At 38.2% G+C, this 15830-nt stretch overlaps 1 protein-coding gene across 3 annotated transcripts in view; it reads right to left on the reverse strand.

Moving 5' to 3' along the window:
- GKAP1 (G kinase anchoring protein 1) overlaps positions 1 to 15830 on the reverse strand; it is a 79948-nt gene that overhangs the window by 13061 nt on the left and 51057 nt on the right. Inside the window, exon 8 of one of the 3 annotated variants that reach the window (XM_082469836.1) lies at positions 5687 to 5843. The exons of 1 other annotated variant lie outside the window; for it this stretch is intronic. In XM_082469836.1, the coding sequence (XP_082325962.1) occupies positions 5687 to 5843 (157 nt within the window). The remainder of the gene's footprint in view (positions 1 to 5686; positions 5844 to 15830) is intronic. One more of the 3 variants, XM_082469835.1, reaches the window with a different exon arrangement.

Below are 15830 nucleotides of genomic sequence, written 5' to 3' on the forward strand. Positions count from 1 at the left end.
AAGTGAATGAGATTAGGGTCAATTTTTTCCCACTGCATCTGCAAATTGGGGATCATAAAGATGCCTATCAATTTCACAGTTAACTGTGAGAACTGAATGAAATAATCATTTTAAGTACTTAATAGAATATCTGGCAAATATATACTAAGCCCTCAAATATTTTTGCCATCATTAAAATTTCTTCACTTATCAGTTATTTCCAGAATTTCTACAACAAACATCACTTTTTAAAACAGAAAATCATATTGTTTTAATGTATACCCATTTTTATGAAGTCCTATATTTCATTAAATAAATTTTAAACTTATCTTCTAAGTAGAAGACATTATACTAAAATGAAGATAAAAGGGTGTATAAGTCTATGTCCACAAGGGATTTGTAATCTATTAAGAATAGTAACAGGGCTTCCCTGGTGGCGCAGTGGTTGAGAATCTGCCTGCCAATGCAGGGGACACGGGTTCGAGCCCTGGTCTGGGAAGATCCCACATGCCACGGAGCGGCTGGGCCCGTGAGCCACAATTGCTGAGCCTGCGCATCTGGAGCCTGTGCTCCGCAGCAGGGGAGGCCGCGATAGTGAGAGGCCCGCGCAACGCGATGAAGAGCGGCCCCCGCTTGCCGCAATTAGAGAAAGCCCTCGCACAGAAACGAAGACCCAACACAGCCATAAATAAAATAAAAAATAATAAAAAAAAAGAATAGTAACAAATAAAAATGTGCTGTGTGAAATGTGCCATAAGAAAAACAAAATGCTATGGGGTATAGAAAAAGAAGGAAAGATCATATCCAGGTTTTCTGTGTTTGGGATTGGGATAGGGCAATGAGAGAGCTTCAGGGAGGAGACGGCATGTGAAATGAACCTTGAGCAAAGCTGGGAAGGATCCAGTGCTGTGATAGGAGTGCTCTGCTCCAGCTAGGAGAAAAAACTGCAAAGAGTACAGCTGAAGTTACTTAGGCCGAAGCTACACTGTAGAACAATGCTTTCAAACTTACTTGACAGTGACCCATGTTAAGGAAAGTTTTATATCATGACCCAGAATGCACATACATGTCAGTGTATATATGTATATTTGTATGTTATATATATATACACATATACACAGAAACAAATTTCATAAAATACGAACAGATGTCATATACGCTGACAACTTTTTTTTTTGATTAGTGCTGGTAGCAATCTACTAAATTGATTTCAGGACTGGTTAAATGGGTTGGGACTCTCAGTCTGAAAAGCTTGAGGGCTTTAAATGTCAGGTCAAGGACACTTCCACTTGATTCAACAGACACTGAAGCTTAGGGACATGGTGTGGCAGGATGGAAGTCTTGCTTTTCAAAAAGTCATCTGTTGGGACTTCCCTGGTGGTCCAGTGGTTAAGACTCCGCACTTCCACTGCAGGGGGCACAGGTTCGATCCCTGGTCAGGGAATTAAGATCCCACGTGCCGTGTGGTGCGGCCAAAAACTTTTTTTTAAAAAGTCATCTGTTAGCAATGTATAAGATAAATTACCTAGAATTAGAAGGCAGGATGCAGAAAGACTTACTAGGTTACTGAAATAATACCAGTAAAAGATAATGAGAGCCTAAACTAGAGAAATGTTAATAAGAATGGAAGAGAAGATAGATCTGAGAACTATTTCAAAGATTAAAAACTCCCAAACCTTGAAAAACAGAAAAGTGAAACAGGAGGTTCAGAGTCTGAATATCTGGATAAAATGATAAAACCAAAAACAGAAATGATGAAGTCAAGCCAAATGCTTGGTTTGGAGAGTAAATGATGACCTCGAGTTTGGACATAGTGAGTATAAGGTATTCACAGAACAAGAGCGTGAAATATGCCACAAAGACAACTGATAAAACAGAGCCCCGAAGGCCATTAGAGGGAATGCCAGTGAAGTTGTGGAAAAGTTAGTAAACTCATATCCTGCTGCTAGAAGACAATGTTGGTAACACATCAAGAGCAACACAGATGTTTACATGCTTTGATGCAATTACTATTTTTAAGAATGTATTCCAAGGAGAAATTCAGCAAAAAATTAAATATATGAATATATTCAATGAATATCAAGTGACCAATTCTAAACAACCTAAATGTTCAATATTAGGGTAATGACCTTAAACAAATTACAGCACGTTGATTTGACAGACTATAACCATGGTTTACATAAGGGGTTACCAAAAACTATAGTCCTTATCATCAGTTATTTTTTAAATACCTATACACGTGGCATTTTCCTAGAAAAGTGCTATTCAAAAATGAAACCAAATGTTAAGACTGGTTGAACTAGGATGGATTTATTTTTCACCTTTAAAAATTTCTGGTACATTAATGTACAGTTTAAAAGAGTTTTAACCTTTGCAAAAAGAACGGCTTTCTTTCTCTGAAAAAGGAGTGCAAGGGGGAGAGGAAGGAGGTAGATAAAAAGATTATTTTTAATGGCCTCAATCTTTCTTTTTTCCCCACTATACTCAATGACATGACAAAAATCCTAATATTTTTAATGATGAAAAGTTTTGCACGTGCAAAATAATATATAAAGGAATGACACAAGGTAAAAAGAAAAATAAAATATGCAGATTGTGTGAACATTACCAGTATTTTGGCATCCCCCATGTGCCTCTCCCCAATACATCCCTTCCCCCCCCCGAAAATATCCACTATTATGAATTTTGTGTTTGTTATTCTCTTCCTTTGTTAGTCTTTTAGAACAATATCCCTGAGTAATATATTAAATTTTCTATATTTTGAAATTTATATAAATGGCATCAAACTATTACTATTTGGTGACTTGCTTTTTTCATTAAAGATTATGTTCAGGTTTTTTTTGTTTTTTGTTTTTTTTTTAAAATTAATTAATTAATTAATTATTTTCTTTTTGGCGGTGTTGGGTCTTCGTTTCTGTGCAAGGGCTTTCTCTAGTTGCAGCAAGCGGGGGCCACCCTTCATCGCGGTGCACGGGCCTCTCACTATCGCGGCCTCTTTTGTTGTGGAGCACAGGCTCCAGACGCGCAGGCTCAGTAGTTGTGGCTCACGGGCCTAGTTGCTCCACGGCATGTGGGATCTTCCCAGACCAGGGCTCGAACCCGTGTCCCCTGCATTGGCAGGCAGATTCTCAACCACTGCGCCACCAGGGAAGCCCAAGATTATGTTTTTGATATTCATCCATGTTGCTATGTATTGCTGTAGCTCATTCATTTCTCCTACTGATTTTGTTGTCACAAACAACTGAGTTTGAATCATTCTTGTTGAAGATGTCTTCAGGGTTTAATCTAACGTAGAATTTCTAAAACAGTCTCCCCATCATCTTCAACTTTAAAAGTTAATGCCAAATTGTTCTCCAAAATGGTCATACCAAATTACATTACCACTAGTAATTTGTTACTGTTGTTCTACAACCTTACCATATGGCATATTGTCTGATTCCTATCACTAGTCTTCACCTTCCTTCAGTTTTTCCTAGGCACTGCAGTGAAATTAGTATTACCATATAGAACTTTGTCCTCTGCTCAAAAACTTTAAAAAATTCTTTATTATCTCCTGACTAAATCATAAATCAGGCTTTTAAGTCCTCCACAATCCCTCCAAACCCACTGTGCCAAACTTATACTATGCTCCTCTTTGAATTTTGTCTTAATTAAACTGGTTTATTCTTCACTGCCTCCATTCTTTTACTCTGACATTCCAGTTTCTTCTCCCTCACTTCTTCATGTTCAAATTCTACTGTCCCTTAAATTCCAATTCAAAAGCTATTTTCCGACTTCCCTGGTGGTCCAGTGGTTAAGACTCCACGCTCCCAATGCAGGGGGGCCCAGGTTCGACCCCTGGTCAGGGAAATAGATCCTGCATGCTGCAACTAAGAGTCTACATGCCACAACTAAAAGAGCCCGCATGCTGCAACTAAGATCCCACATGCCACAAGTAAGACCTGGCACAGCCAAATAAATAAATAAGTATTTTAAAAAAACCCCACAAAAACCAAAAGATATTTTCTCCTAAGAAAGCCATCTCTCATCTCCATTCCTATAAATTACCTTTTTTGGATCTACCACTTTCCACCTTGTACAAAAACAATTATCAAGTGCATGCTGTGTACAACATGCTCTGCTAAACATTTTACATCATAATCGCTAATTTTCATAATAACAGTGCATGAAAGGCAGGTAATTTCATTCCAATGTAACACAGCTGATAAGCTGCAGTGCTATATTTTGTGTTATTAGGTTTGATTTCAAAGACCGTTCTCTTTCTACTATACTGCACTGTCACTTTGGTTTTAAAATATCATTAACATTACTTAATAATTTAATTAAACTTATGTGTACCCAACTTTGCCCTACAGAAGATCTGAAACATCTAATTATTTGCTCAAGTATATTAATATCATTCTTACTATCTAACAATGATCTGAGATGGCTTAGAAAAATAAGAAGATAACAAACCACAACGGGGAAAATCATAATCAATGTAAAAAGAGGAAACAAATATGCTAACTATAAATGTTAACACAGTTGCTTGCACCATACATAAAATTTGACAGTCAAGACAAGACAGGAAAACACAAAATTTAACTCAATGCCAGAAAGGAAGAAGCTCACAAGTACCTCAGGGCAGGCAAGGATTTCCCGTACTAAGTTGAAAATAGATTTTCATGTGGTATACTGTTTTTATAAAGCAATATTATTGCTGCATTGGAGTGACAAGTTCTTAAGAGTCTGGCTTCTTTTGTGTCCTATATAACACAACACAGCAAGTGTTTAATTTGTTGAATGACTAACCATTAAGTATTGGAGGTCAATATAAGGTAAAGAACAGATTCACAGTTTAAGAGGAAGTAAAAGAGAAGACTGGTGGTTGTGGTGAGAAAAATAAATGCAGACTTAGAGGTCTCTATAGGATAAGATCTTTTCTTTCTTTCTGTATTTCTCCAAACAATATTTTAAAATGTGAATACCATTCTTAGCTTGTGAGCTTTACAAAAACAGACTGCTGACCATCCATAGTTTGCAACCCCTGGTCTGCAGGATAAAATTCTAACTTCTTAGTTTCACATAAAAAGACCTTTATAATCTAAATCCAATATATTTCTCTAGTCATGTTATCCCACACTCACTTAAGTCTATACTTCTTAGATGCAGAATTTTTCAGTTTCCTGAATATTCAGTCTAAGGCTTTTCATAGCTCTGGGCCATTGTTCTTGCAGCTCCCTTAGGTTTTCTCCATTTCTCAGTTTATACAGTTATTCACCATTCAAAATCCATCCTGAATGTCACTTCTTTATATACCTTTCCCAGTTCACCCAAGGAGTGATCTATTACCTTTCCTACTCAAAAACCTCTTTTTTATTGTTCATCTCTCTCTTAAAGCCTTCATCATGCTGAATGATATTTTTACAGTCTCCCTCCTCCTATCCCCACTACTCTGTCTAAGGCATGGATGGTCTTATCCATCTTGATATTCCCACTCCCCTACATTGGGGCCTAACAATACCTAGCATTATAGCACATGCTCAATAAATATTCATCAACTAAAGAAGTACTTCATACTTTTTAATATAAGTATCTAGGTGTAATAATGACTAAGATAATATCCTAAAACTGTAAATTTATACAATCATAATTGGGTTCCACTGCTTAGGTTTTTTAAAAAAGAAAAATAATTTCACTGTGATTTTAAGAGAATTTTCTATTTTACATGCCTGGTTGTGTTCATGAGCTGTGCAATTATCTGTTCCATTATATTCTGTAAGCTGTTCTCTTCTTTTTTCTCTAATAAGAATTTTATGAACATCATCTTCCAGTCTATTGAAGAATCCTCCATCATGTGATAAAGTCTGAGAAGAACTCAATTCCTGTCAAAAATGAATTAAGATTTACTATCAATCAATACAAAAGTGCATGCATTTAATAAACCTGGTCAGCCACTAGAAGGATAGAGAATGAGAAAAAAATAACATAGAGACAATCAACCATCTGATTCTTCTCTATCTCCAGAAGATAACCAGTAGAGATACATTTGCAAATGTCCTTTATTTCATATTTTTTGAGGTGGGTATTGATTTTTACATTATTTTTTATCCATATACTATACAATTTACCCATTTAATTTGCACATTTAAATGGTTTTTAATATATTCACAGAGTTGTACAACCATAACCCATTTATAAAGTTACATCAGCCCAAAAAGAAACCCAGAACTTATTAGCATCATTTCCCATTCCCTCCTAATCCCTCCCCTCAGCTGTTCCCTAGGCAACACTAATCTACTTTGTCTGTATAGATTTGGCTATTCTGGACATCTGATATAAATGGAATCATACTGTATAAGGTCTTTTGTGGCTGGCTTCTTTCACTTTGCAAAATGTTTTCAAGATTCATCCATATTATAGCATCTATCAGCACTTCACTCCTTATTGCCAAATAATATCCCACTGATGGATATACCATATTTTATTTCTCAATTCATCAGTTGATTGACATTTGAGCTGTTTCTACCTTTTGGTTATTATGAATAATGCTCCGGTAAACATTCATGCAACAAGTTTTTGTGTGGACATGTTTTCAGTTCTCTTGGGTATATACCTGGAAGTAGAATTGCTGGGACATATGGTAACTCTATGTGTAACCTTTTGAAAAATTGCCAAACAGTTTTTCAAAATAACCATACTATTTTACAACCTGTCAATGTATTCAGTGTATGAGGCTTCTAATTTCTCCACATTCTCACCAACACTTGTTATTATACATCTTTTCAAATTATAAACACCCAAGTGGGTGTGAATGAGATTCATTGTGGTTTTGAATTGCATTTACCTGATGGCTAATGGTGCTAAGCATCTTTTCATGTGCTTATTGGACATTTGTATATCTTTGTGAAAAAACGTTTATTCAGATAGCTTGCCCAATTTTTTTGTTGTTTTTTTGTTTTTTAAACTACATGTGAATTTATTATTAAAAAAAATTTTTGGGGGGCTGCACCACACAGCACATGCAATCTTAGTTCCCCAACCAGGGATCGAACCTGTACCCCCTGCATTGGAAGCGTGGAGTCTTAACCACTGGACCGCCAGGGAAGTCCACTTTGCCCAATTTTTAATTAGGTTACTTTTTATTTTTGAGTTGTAGTTCTTTATAAATTCTAGAAACAAGTCTCTTATCAAATACATGATTTACAAATATTTTCTCCCATTCTGTGGGTTGTCTTTTCACATTCTTGACAGTATCCTTAGTATCACAAAAGTTTTAATCTTGACAGAGTCCAATTTATCCAAGAAATCACTGCCTAACTCAGGGTCATCAAGATTTACTCCTATATTTTCTTCTAAGAGCTTTATAGTTTTAGTTCTTACATTTAAGTTTATAATCCATTTTGAGTTATTTTTTGCGTATGGTGTGAGAAGGGGTCCAAATTCATTCTTTTGCATATGGCTATCCAGCATCATTTGTTACAAGATTATTCTTTTCCCACTGAATTGTCTTGGCACCCTTGTCCAAAATCAATTGAACATAAGTATAAAGGATTCTTTCTGGACTCTTAATTTTATTCTTTCAACCTATATGTCTACCCTTATGCCATACCACACTGCCTTAACTACTCTAGCCTTATATTGCTCAAACTTTTACAGTATATTTAAAAACAATTTTTACATAAATTCTACACACAAATGATAAGGAGCTAAGACTGTATCACAATCTACTCAATTATGTAAAGTCAGAGATTTTATATGTTCTCCAAGAAAAGTATCATTTCCTTTCCAACTTCCTGTTGCAAGACAGAGACTGAAGAAAATGTTCCTCTCACTCTCATAGGTTTTCCCTATGTCCCACATTCTTGAGCTTTAATATTCCCAATTTTACCCATTTCAACTGTATTTGTCAGCAAATGACCCAACAGTTCAATGACTGTTCATCCTTTTCCTTTCACCTTATCTTAGAAAGTGTTTGAAAGAAAAAAAAAGTGTGTATCAGTGCTTAATATACAAATAATATTTAAAATATTTGTAGAGCACTTTATATTTTGCAAAGCACTTACAGAAACATCCCTTTAGTTGAATCTCATTAACACTGTAAGAAACTGATAGAGCAAGAATAATTTCCCCACAAAGTAATCATAGTCACAGGAAAGTTAAAATAACTTGCTCATGAGTAATTCTACTGCCAAGTGGTACAGCTATAACTCAAAGTCTACTGCTTCATAAAATACTTCCGTTCTGGTAAGACTTCATTTTAAAGCAATGAATACCACAATGCTTAAAACATTGCTGAGCTTCTATGGAAGGTATAGCATGATGATGGCAACTAATCAGCCTCTGGATTTCACTACTTTAAATAGTGCAGTTCCAACTAATGTCCTCTGTTTTTTGATAGCTGCTACCATTACCAGCATGCCTATCCCAAAGGGTACTCTGTCCTTGATATTTTTTCTTTAGCGAGGCATAAAACTTCTTTTCAGCCTAAGGACAGAAGTTTTCAAAAGATACCTTGACAGGAAACTACAGAGAAATGAAACAAAAATGAACCAACAACACCCCCCTCCCCCAACACACACACCTCAACAGAAAAAAGACAAAAATGCAGCAAGTGTTAAGAACACAGATTCTTTAATAAGTCTAGCCAATTCAATTTCAATTTAACTAAAATTCTGAGCACCTATTATGTGCCAAGAATATAATGAAAAAGACAGTATGGTGTTTGTGTAAGTATAGCCTTATAGATCACTGGAACATAATTAGGAGACTGGACATAAGCCTTCACATTTATGGTCAATTTATTTTTTATGACGGTGTCAAGTTACTTCATTAAAGAAACAATATTGTTTTCAACAAATGGTGCTGGGAGAACTGGATATAAACATGCCAAAAGTGTATTTGAACGCTTTCTTCACACTACGCACAAAAATTAACTCAAAATTAGATCATGGAGAAGATTCTGTGAAGATGGCAGAGTAGCAAGCACCAGGAACCTGTGTCCTCACACAGACAATAACTGCACTGGCAGAATCTGTCTGATTTTGGAACAACTATTTTGGAATTCTGAAGTCTGTTGAAGGCTTGCAACTTCCAGGGGAACTCTGGGATGGTAAACTGCAGTAAATTTTGGTCAGTTTCAGCTCTTAGCACAGTAGCAACTACCCATCCACCACCCTCAGTGATGTGGCAGGCAGCTGTGTACATGTTCCTGGAGCAGCTTGTACAAGCTTATGGGAGCCAGGGTGGGCAGCAAGGAGCCTCTCCTCCAAATAATGGGGATCTGTGTTCTGGTCACTAATCGCCGCTTCTGATTACAGAGGTGCAGACCAAGAGACAAAGAGGCAGACAGCCGTTGTTGCTGCACCTCCCCTCATTGTTGCAAGCCCCTCCCCCTCTAGCTGAAGTGACTTCCAGTGGATTTAAAGAGCTAGTGCCCTTCCCCTCCCCCCTCATATTTTGCTTTTCCACTTTTGAGAGCCAGACTTTAAAAAATAGGCCATTCATGGGCTTCCCTGGTGGCACAGTGGTTAAGAATCCGCCTGCCAATGCAGGAGACACAGGTTTGAGCCCTGGTCCGGGACGATCCCACATGCCATGGAGCAACTAAGCCTGTAAGCCACAACTACTGAGCCTGCGTTCTAGAGCCTGCGAGCCACAAGTACTGAGCCTGCAGGCCACAACTACTGAAGCCCGCACATCTAGAGCCCATGCTCCGCAACAAGAGAAGCCACTGCAGTGAGAAGCCTGTACACCTCAACAAAGAGTAGCCCCGCTTGCCACAACTAGAGAAAGCCTGCACGCGGCAACAAAGACCCAACGCAGCCAAAAATAAAATAAATAACAAATTAAAAATATATACTAATGTTTGAAAAAATACAATAAAGACCAGCTTATTAAAAAAAATAGGCCATTCAAAAACAACTGCCTGTAAGGGGAAAATTAGAAAGTGACTACGAATGCCCAAGGAAAGGCTATGAAAAGACCTAAGACATTAAGTTTACAACAATCAAAAAAAACAAAAAAACAAAAAACCCCAAAACAGTAATAAAAAACACCAATCCCTGAGGAAGGAGGAGAATCTGATTTCCAGAGTTACCATATTACTAGACTCAAATGTCTCATATTCAACAAAAAATCACAAGGCATACAAAGAAACAGGAAAGTATAACCCATTGAAAGTAAAAAGAAATCTACAGAAACTGTTCCTGAAAAAGACTTATTTATGGCAGTTATATTAGACAAAGACTTTAAAACAACTCAACTGTCTTAAAGATGCTCAAAGATTTAAAGGAAGATGTGGAGAAAATCAAGAAAACAATGTGTGGACAAAATGGAAATGTAATTAGGGATTAAAAAAAGAAACCTAAAGAGATGCCAAAAGGAAATTCTGGAGCTAAAAAGTACAATAACTGAAACAACACATTCACTAGAGTGACTGAAAGGCAGAGTTGAGCAGGCAGAAGAAAGAATCAGTAAACTTAAAGAAAGGACAACAGAAATTATCTAGGCTGAGGAACAGAAAGAAAAAAGATTGAAGAAAAGCAAACAGAGCCTAAGGGACCTGTGGGACACCATCAAGCAGGCCAACATACAAATTGTGGGAGTCTTAGAAGAAGAAAAGAGATAGAAAGGGGCAGAGAGAATATCTGAAGAAATAATGGCTAAAAACTTCCCAACTCTGATGAAAAACATGACTATAAACATCCAAGAAGCTTAAAGAACTCCAAGTAAGATGGACTCAAAAAAAGACCCACAGCAAGTCACATTATAATAAATTTTCAAAAGACAATGACAAGGGACCTCCCTGGTGGTCCAGTGGTAAAGAATCCCCCTTCCACTGCAGGGGACACAGGTTCAATCCCTGGTTGGGGGAACTAAGATACCACATGCCATGGGGCAACTAAGTCCATGCGCCACAACTACTGAGCCCATGCACCTCAACTAGAGAGAGTCCACGTGCCACAAAATACAGAGCCCACATGCTCTGGAGCCCGCACACCACAACTACAGAGCCAAAGTGATCTGGAGCCCATTTGCCACAACTAGAGAGAAAAAACCTGCATGCCACAACTAGAGAGAAGCCCGCGCACTGCAACAAAGACCTGACGCAGCCAATTAAAAAAAAAAAAGACAATGACAAAATAAAATCATAAAAGCAGCAAAAGGAAGCAAATCATCATATACAAGGGATCCTCAATAAGATCATAAGCAGTTTTCTCATCAGAAACTTTGAAGGCCAGAAGACAATGGGCTGAAATATTAAAAATACTAAAAGAAAAAAACCTTTCAACCAAGAATGTTATATGTGGCAAAACACTCCTTCAAAAGTGAGAAATCAAGACATTCCCAGAAAAACAAAATCTGAGGGAGTTTGTGACCACTAGACCTGCCCTGCAAGAAATACTCACGGTAGTGCTGGGAAGGTAAAAAGAAAGAACATTAGACAGTAACTCAAAGCCACATGGGGAAATAAACATCTCAATAAAGGGTAATTATTAAAGCAAGTATTATTGTAACAATGGCATGTGACTGTACTTTTTGTTTTCTACATGATTTAAGAGACTAATATGTTTAAAGAAACAAAAACAATTATTAGTGTAAATGCTAACATTAACATAACTTTGATTTCTAACTCCAAATCTTGTTTTCTACATAACTTGAAAGACTAATGCACTTAAAATAATCATCAGTTTATGTCTTGGGGCATGCAATGCATAAAGATGTAATTTTGTGACATCAGCAACTGAAAGGGAAGAGTGGTCAAGACGGCAGAGTACAGAGACCAAGAGCTTACCTCCTCTCACAAGCACACCAACTTCACAACTATCTGCAGAACAACCACTGATGAAGAAGACTAGAACCTACCAGGAAAGATCTTCTACAACTAAAGACATAATGAGATGGGTGGGAGGGGTGGACTCGTGACATAGTCAAATCCCATACCCCCCAGGTGGGCAACCCAAAAACTGGAGAATAACTATACTGCAAAGGTTCTCCCACAGGAATGAGAATTCTGAGCCCCATGTCAGGCCCCCCAGCCCAGGGGTCCAGCACTGTGAAGACAAGCCCCCAGAGCATTCGGCTTTGAAGGTCAGTGGGGCTTAACTGCAGGAGCCCCACAGGACTGGGGGTGATAGAGACTTCACTCTTAAAGGTTACACACAAAATCTCATGCACACCAGGGCCCAGGGCAAAAGCAGTAATCTGACAGGAGTACATCTACCTGCTGGTCTTGGAGAGTCTCCTGGAAAGGTGGGGGGTGGATGTGGTTCACCCTGGGGACACAGACACTGGTGACAGACATACTGGGGAACATTCAGCTGTGTGAACACTGCTGCTACGGGGGCTGACATCTGGGCTCATTAGCTCCAAGACCTGGCACCACCCAACAGCCTACAGGCTACAGTGCTAGGACACCTCAGGCCAAACAACTAACTGGGCAGGGACACAGCCCCAGGCATCAACAAACAGGCTGCCTGAAGACTTCCTGAGCCCACAGCTGCCTCTAAACATGCCCCTAGATACGGCCCTGCCCACCAGAGGGCCAAGACCCAGCTCCACTCACCAATGGCCAGGCATCGGCCCCTCCCACCAGCAAGCCTGCACAAGCTCTAGATTAGCCTCACCCACTGTGGGCAAACACCAGAAGTAAGAAAACTATGATCCTGCAATGCAGGCCAGACCCAACCCTGGGACCAGACAGGCCCTGACCCTGCCCACTAGCTGGCCAAAGCAACCTCTGGGACACCCTGGACCCAAAAACTGTATCAGGAATTGCCTCCCCCAAACAATCTGAAACGAGCTCTGAGATCCCTGGGCCCTACAGCCAGACTCTAGGACAAGCTCTGCCTGCCAGTATTCCAGCACTAACCACAGGATCTGGCAACGGTGGACTGGCAACAGCCACAGAGTCTTTAGGACCCTGACTCTGCCCACCAGTAAGCCAGTATTAGCCCCAGGGCTCCCTAGGACTCTGCATCCAATCCAGCCACTTTATGACCAGGCCCTGCTAAACAGCAGCCAACAGCATCTGCACAAGGCAGGGCCTAGCAACTAAGCAGACTAGGGGCCAATCAAGGCTACCAGACTGCTCACATAGTGGGCCTGCTGCAAAAGAAGGACCACACAGCTCTCTTAGTGGGAAGCCCTAGAGCACCCAGCTTGGGTGCCAAGAGGGGAGTGAGTGCACAGTGGGGACACACAGGATGCTTCTTACAGAAGGCCACTTCTCCTAGGTCAAGAATCAGAGCTGACCTATCACATACACACAGATATGAATAGCAACGTAGACAAAATGAGGCAGCAGAGGAATATGTTCCAGACAAAGGAACAAAATAAAACCCCAGAAGAAGAACTAAGTGAACTGGAGATAAGTAATCTACCCAAGAAAGAGTTCAAAGTAATGATCATAAAGAAGATCCAAGAACTCGGGAGGAGAATGGATGCACAGAGCAAGAAGTCGGAAGTTTTTAACAAACAGCTACAAGACCATAAAGAAACACCAAACAGAGATGAAGAATACAATAACTGAAATGAAAAATACACTAGAAGGACTCAATAGTAAACTAAATACTTCAGAAGAATGGATCAGTGAAATCACTGCCACTGAACAATAAAAAAGAAAAAAGAATGAAAAGAAGTGAAGACAGTTTAAGAGACCTCCCGGACAACATCAAAAGCACTAATATTCACATTACAGGGGTCCCAGAAGAAGAAGAGAGAAAGGGCCCAAGAAAATATTTGAAGAGATAATAGCTAAAAAACTCCCTTGAAAAGTAAACAGTCACCCAAGTCCAGGAAGCACAGAGAGTCTCATACAAGATTAACCCAAAGAGGAATACACCAAGATAAACCGTAATTAAAATGACAAAAATTAAAGATAAAGAGAGTATACTAACAGCAGCAAGGGAAAAGCAAAAAATAACATACAAGTGAACTCCCATATGGTTATCAGCTGATTTTTCAGCAGAAACTCTGCAGGGCCCAAGGGAGTAGCATGATATATTTAAGGTGATGAAAAGGAAAAACCTAAAGCCAAAATACTCTACCCAGCAAGGCTCTCATTCAGATTTGACAGAGAAATCAAAGGCTTTACAGACAAACAAAAACTGAAGGAATTCCGCACCACCAAACCAGCTTTACAACAAACGTTAAAGGAACTTATCTAGGCAAAAATGAAAAGGCCACAACTAGAAACAAGAAAATTACAGAATGAAAAGGCTCACTGGTAAAGGCAAACATACAGTAAAGGTAAGAAATCATCCACACACCAAGCTTGTAGGGAGATTTAAAGACAAAAGTAGTAAAATCATCTGTATCCACAATAAGCAGTTAAGGAATGCACAAAACAATTAGACATAAAATATGATATAAAAAACAGTAATCATGAGGGGAGGAGAATACAAATGCAAGGTATTTAAAAGGCATTTGAAATTAAGGGTTAAGCTACTTGAAACAATCATGTATATACATACACTGCTATACAAAAACCTTGCGGTAAACACCAACCAAAAATCTATAACAGATATACACACAAATAAGAAAAAGGAATACAAATACAATACTAAATATAAAGTCATCAAATCACAAGAGAAGAGAACAAAAGAAGAAAGGGGGAAATAGCTACCAAAACAAATCCAAAACAATTAACAAAATGGCAATAAGAACATACATATTGATAATTACCTTAAATGTAAACGGATAAAATGTTCCAACCAAAAGACATAGACTTCCTGAATAGATACAAAAACAAGACCCATATATATGCTGTCTATAAGAGACGTACTTCAGATCTCGAGACACATACAGACTGAAAGTGAGGGAATGGAAAAAGGTACTCCATGCTAATGCAAATCAAAAGAAAGTTGGAATAACAATATATCAGACAAAATAGACTTTAAAGTAAAGACTGTTACAAGAGACAAAGAAGGACACCACATAATGATCAAGGGATCAATCCAAGAGAAGATATAACAACTGTAAACATTTATTCACCTAACATAGGAGGACCTCAATACATAAGGCAAATGCTAACAGCCATAAAAGGGGAAATCGACAGTAACACAATCATAGTAGGGACTTTAACACCCCACTTTCACCAATGGACACATCATCCAAAATGAAAATAAATAAGGAAACACAAGCTTTAAATGATACAGTAGATGAGAAAGACTTAATTGATATTTATAGGACATTCCATCCAAAAACAACAGAATACACTTACTTCTCCAGAGCTCATGGAACATTCTCCAGGATAGATTATATCTTCGGTCACAAATCAAGCCTTTGTAAATTTAAGAAAATTGAAATCGTATCAAGAATCTTTTCCGACCACAACGCTATGAGACTAGATTTCAATTACAGGAAAAAAACTGTAAAAAATACCAACACGTGGAGGCTAAACAACAGACTACTAAATAACCAAGAGATCACTGAAGAAATCAAAGAGGAAATCCAAAAATACCTAGAAACAAATGACAATGAAAACATAATGACCCAAAACCTATGAGATGCAGCAAAGCAGTTCTAAGAGGGAAGTTTATAGCAATACGATCCTACTGCAAGAAACAAGAAAAATCTCAAATAAACAACCTAACCTTACACCTGAAGCAATTAGAGAAAGAAGGAAAAAAAAAACCCCAAACTTAGCAGAAGAAAAGAAATCATAAACATCAGGTCAGAAATAAATGAAAAGGAAATGAAGGAAACAACAGCAAAGATCAATAAAAATAAAAGCTGGTTCTTTGAGAAGATAAACAAAATTGATAAACCATTAGCCAGAATCATCAAGAAAAAAAAAGGGAGAAGACTCAAATCAACAGAATTAGAAATGAAAAAGGAGAAGTAACAACTGACACTGCAGAAATACA

Source organism: Balaenoptera physalus (genome assembly GCF_965194825.1).
Source record: "Balaenoptera physalus genome assembly, chromosome: 7".
Classification (NCBI taxonomy): domain Eukaryota; kingdom Metazoa; phylum Chordata; class Mammalia; order Artiodactyla; family Balaenopteridae; genus Balaenoptera; species Balaenoptera physalus.